Source organism: Cantharellus anzutake, assembly GCF_015039405.1.
Source record: "Cantharellus anzutake strain C23 chromosome Unknown EI90scaffold_150, whole genome shotgun sequence".
In the NCBI taxonomy this organism is placed as follows: Eukaryota; Fungi; Basidiomycota; class Agaricomycetes; order Cantharellales; family Hydnaceae; genus Cantharellus; species Cantharellus anzutake.
The window spans coordinates 55,973-60,818 of record NW_024067100.1 but is presented as its reverse complement, the minus strand read 5'-3'; the positions used below and the strand labels follow the sequence as shown (position 1 = coordinate 60,818).

The 4,846-nt window shown below is 47.8% G+C and overlaps 1 protein-coding gene across 1 annotated transcript; it reads right to left on the bottom strand.

The window, feature by feature from the left end:
- Positions 1 to 3,878: 3,878 nt before the first annotated feature.
- Positions 3,879 to 4,325, bottom strand: EI90DRAFT_2850500 (uncharacterized protein; the record flags this gene model as incomplete). The annotated part of the gene is made up of 1 exon (XM_039053745.1): positions 3,879 to 4,325. A coding segment is annotated over one exon (447 nt), but the record flags the coding sequence as incomplete, so codon positions are not given.
- Between the last annotated feature and the right edge of the window lie 521 nt (positions 4,326 to 4,846).

Sequence of the window (4,846 nt, the reverse complement as noted above, 5' to 3'; positions counted from 1 at the left end):
GACATTGAGTACACCACAGTGCTGAGCATTTGTTGCTGGCTTGAGACGGTTTGCTGTGTTCAACAGTAGAGATACCTTGAAATAGGTCTCGTTTAGGACATTAATACCCTCTAAAAAATGGAGATAAATGTCATGGTCTGCACGACGATTCACCAGATAGTTTTCAAACCAGTGGGAGTGCTTGGTGCTGAAACGCTTTTTCTCATCAAGCTTAATGTCGAAATTGTTTGCAGCAATGTTGTTAATGATGAAGAGGATCTTCTGACACATCGTCTGCTTGAACAGCTGTGAAAGCAAGAGGGGCAGGCTCCATTTCGGGGAGATGAATGTCATTTTCGCCAGTATTATTGCTCCCTTTCCCAGACCCAGTTTCAGCGATAGTAAGAGTCTTCTAGCTATCACTGGGCGAGCCAATTGAAAGTGAGGTATCCGGAGAAGTGTATTGCAAAGAGGGATAGGTAACCTGGACTCGAAGGGAATAAGGGCTTTGATGCCAAACGTGGAGAGATTGGAGTTGGGTGAGCTTCAGACATCTCAATGAGAAGGATGAAATCAATGGGACTAATCGACCCGAAGAGATACCCCATCATTACGAGCCCCCAGGCTGGAGAAGATGATTGGAAGAACTTATACCTGTCAAATAGCGAGTGAAGCGTACATCCATTCCTTTGGATTGGAGTTTTTGACTCATGCAGCATGCCAATGGCCTGATCGACAGAGATGTCACCAACATACATTCTCCGATAGATTGTCTCAACTTCAATTTCAATCCCCAGAGAAAAAGTGGCAACGGTGAGCCTAGGCTCTGCATCAGAATCTGGGGTCAAGTTCATAGTCTGGGATGAAGCTGATAGCTGAGATTACGGATTTCGGTAAAGTATTTCACATTGGTCAGAGATATGTTGCTGTGAAGAGATGAATTGTGAGAGCTTTAGTATGCATCTGTAGGACATAACTTACAAAGCATACGGATAACATAAGCAATAGACAAGTTGCGTTCTTCTGCATGTCCTGGACAGTTTTCCCAGCACCATGCACAATAACAAGTCTTTGAAAGTGCATGAACCTTGCAGATGACGTGGATGGGTCCGGGCATTCCAACTTGGCTTCCTGGGATTTGCAGAGAATGTCAGCATATTTTCGGCACTGGTTCAGAACCAGCAGTGGTCATGGTGGTACCAGTAGGTGTAGTAACAATGACGTTGGTGTCTTGCCCATCCTGGGGACATTCAATGGGGTAACCAGTGGGGAGAAATGCATTGAAGCCTTGAATCAGAGATGGGTGGCCAGTAAAAAGGGTTGAGGCTCTGGAGTGTCAATCCTATATAGACGTTCTAAGTAAACCCACATCATAGAATCAATCCTGAAAACAAATCTCACGACTGACTTTTAAAATCCTTCATGATATCGAGAAACTGATTATAGACATCCAGTTGGTCACTGAACTTAACCTTCACCAGCTCCAAGTACGAGAGGGAGGGTGCATTTACAGATATTCCGGGGGTCAGCATTCCCGATTCTGGGAACGGACGGATCGCTGCCGGTGTCTCAGGCACAGAACCCTCTGCAAACTCGTCATAAGGTGGGACTATCTGTCGAAATGAATACCAAATATCAATGAACTCATACGACTCCGGAACGGACAAGTCATTGTATATCCATCGGGGCCCGTTCTGAGATCCATCAGCTCCACTATCCAACATCCGACGTATAGCGGAAACAAAGTCAGGCACCCTGCACAATTCTGAGGCCTTGGAAATTGGAATATACTTAGAATGTGGCTCTAATGCAACCTTAACCCCACTGTCGGCTAGAATGGCTACAGACTTAAGTCAGTAATGAACGGCAATATGATATAGTCACGTATGGGTGTACCACGTGAAAGTGGAAAACGCTCAGCAAGGGATGTTCCCTCACAGGGTTCCGGAGCCAACCCTGACACTGGATCACCACTCTCCTCGCCATCTCCTTCTGTGCATGGCAGCAATTGCTCCAACTCCTGTGTGACCTAGAATATTATAAGTCAAGATCAATATCTTAGCGAGGAGATGTCCATACTCCTGGCTTCTGGGATAATTTCCATTCTGTATATAGCGTTCAGAGAGCCACCTTCTCTTGAACCTCGAGAAAGTTGACTATTTGTTGCCCATAGTCATGCTTGTTAGACATGCAATACTGTTACAGGAATGGGTTCCGGGGAACCCAACCTGAGCCGTTCGGCTCACTAATGGAGGTGGCTGCGTAGCCATCGGAGGGAGAGCGGAATGGGATGAGTGTCTGGCAGTGTAACCTGTGGGTTGGCCAATGGTAACTTGGCGCTCCTGGGAGCGTACCGGTAGCGAGTATGACATGGGCTCCTTGAGGGAGCCTCCTGGCTGTCTGCTAATGGGGACTTGGCGCTCCTGGGAGCGTGCCGGTAGCGGGTGTGCTGGGAGCAGTTGGCTAGCGGTGACTTGGCGCTCAATGGAGCGTACCGGTAGCGTGGGATACTGGGACTCCCAAAGGGAGTCACCCAGTTGGTGGCTATTGGTGACTTGGCGCTCATGGGAGCGTACCGGTAGCGGGAGTTGTTGGGGAAAGCAGGCTGGTGGACCAGTGCACGGTAGTGAGTGACCATGGGAAGTGGGACCCGCAGGTGCGTGGCCAGACATTCTGGAGCTGCCTGGACTATATCCCTCTCCTAAGGAGGTGGGATAGGCTACAGTTCCTGATAGGGAACTTCTGGTTGGATGGGAGTGACCGCTCAACCACCCGGTGGACTGGTGGGAGCGGGCAGCAGGAGGTTGGGCGTGGGAATGCCCTCCTCGCTGCAGTTTTGTCATGGAGAGGATGAATAGGGAGGTGGACATGGTTCCAAGGTTACAGGTTGAGTTTACAGTGGTGGCACAATGGTGAGGATGTTACAATTGCGGTACAAGGTTTGTGGGTTATGTATTCGATAATGAGAAAACATCTCGGCATTTGCCATACATGTCATATGACTTGTATCTATCTAATACAAAGGTTGTAATGGCCAAGGGAAGTCCCTTGGAAATCAACAAATCCCCCAGCCAGCACCAAAACCCAGTGGGAAAGCTTGGCATGGGGTTTGACAATGAAATAAAGGTGAAAGGTTTGAATGTTCAGTCATGGACCATAAGATTCTAGGTCCATTCCTATAACAAATACGGTTCCTTGCACATTTTAATATGCTTAGTCTCTGGAGTTTCCGTTGAGAAGTGCCTTTGCAACGTGTATCATCCATAAAATGTGGAAGGGTGTGTAATTTAGGGATATTCATATGCCCCTGTTCCCGAGAACCATTTTGAATGAAGGCACTCTTGTACCGATGGAAACGCTCTAGGCTCTTCTTCATGAATAGCAGGTCAGTCTCAGATATGACAGGAGACCGCACAACAAAGATGTAATCCAGCAATGAACAGACCGCTTTCAAAATTGCTGGTGTGACTCCATCATGCCCTGCAATCACAACAACAGCAATGCTTTGAAAAGCCTTAAACTCTCGTCCCAACGCCTGAGTTATACATGAGAGTCCATTGGGAAAATGTGGTGCACGATTCTCTGGAGGTTGGGCAATTAGACGTCGGTCCAACTCCACAACACCTAATGTTGACGTAAGCCATGAGACAACGTGATCCCAAAAGAATTTGTAGCAGCCATGCAACAAGTCTTGACTGATGAAGTGCGAAGGACACTGTTCAAAATCCTTCCAAAAAGGTGGAGCCACTCAACCCAAGCTTAAGCTTCTTTGCATCTCGGGAGAACTCAAAGGTGGAAGCATGAGGATATTTTCCCTGCAATTGTCTTAGTGAGTCAAGAATCCAGTCGTGCGTGCGTGCCGGGTGCTCAGTGTACACCTCTTGGGACTGATGCGGGACTAAGCACACCAAACAGTGCCCCACCTGTGTTATAGCGATCATTTGTTGCTCTTCGAGATCAGCCAAGTGTGACATCAGAATTGCCACGCACGCGTGCACCAGGCCATCAGGACCAGTCATCAATCTGGGTACTTGCTGAACGGTGAGAAGGGGAGCCAGTGTAATTTCCATGCAGCGATGAAACATCTTTTGTTGTACTATTCCAGGCATGCATGCAGCTTCTTTGAGAGTTCCACCTGACATGTCGAACGTTGTCTGGGCAAATTTGCATACTGGTAGCTTTGCAAGCAACATCCAGGCATGGCGATTAATCTTTCGGCAGACATCCTTATGGATATTCCCTAGAGATATATAGAGTGGATGCATGCGTTGATCACCAATGAAATTTGTCAGATGCATTTTGTCTGAAGCAAGCATCACACTGAGAATAGTGGTGCCATCAGGGAGACGAGCCTTATTGTCATAAATTAGTACTAACTTTTACATGTTCAGATGTGTGCCCACCTGCTGTTCATGCCAGTCATCCCCTGTAGCCATCTCATGATAGACCCTTACTGTCAGAGACCAGGTTGAGACGAGGGAGTGTCTCCATGACAGAGGGCTTTGGCCTCAGCAACTTGTGCCAGGAGCGCTGTGCCAAGTAACACGTCCATGCCCTAACTTACTAAACTGGCAACCAGAACTGAAAGGGGTAAACTCTAGTCGATTTTATTACTGAGGTGTAACCTATGTACAAGTTGAGTATATATATAGTTACAACAAGGGCAGGTCCGCAAATGGCGGAGCTGAGCTAACGGGGTTAGACATTAGCCGATTGAATATTACCGACGAGTCGGGTTACAGGGTTAACAGAATGGTAGGTGATAACCCAGAAATGGAAAGGAGGGATAGGCCCGAAGGTGGGCTTTGCAGGGCAAGCGAGTGTATTGCCCAGCAGAGGCAGGAGTGCACTAGTGGACATCGGAGCT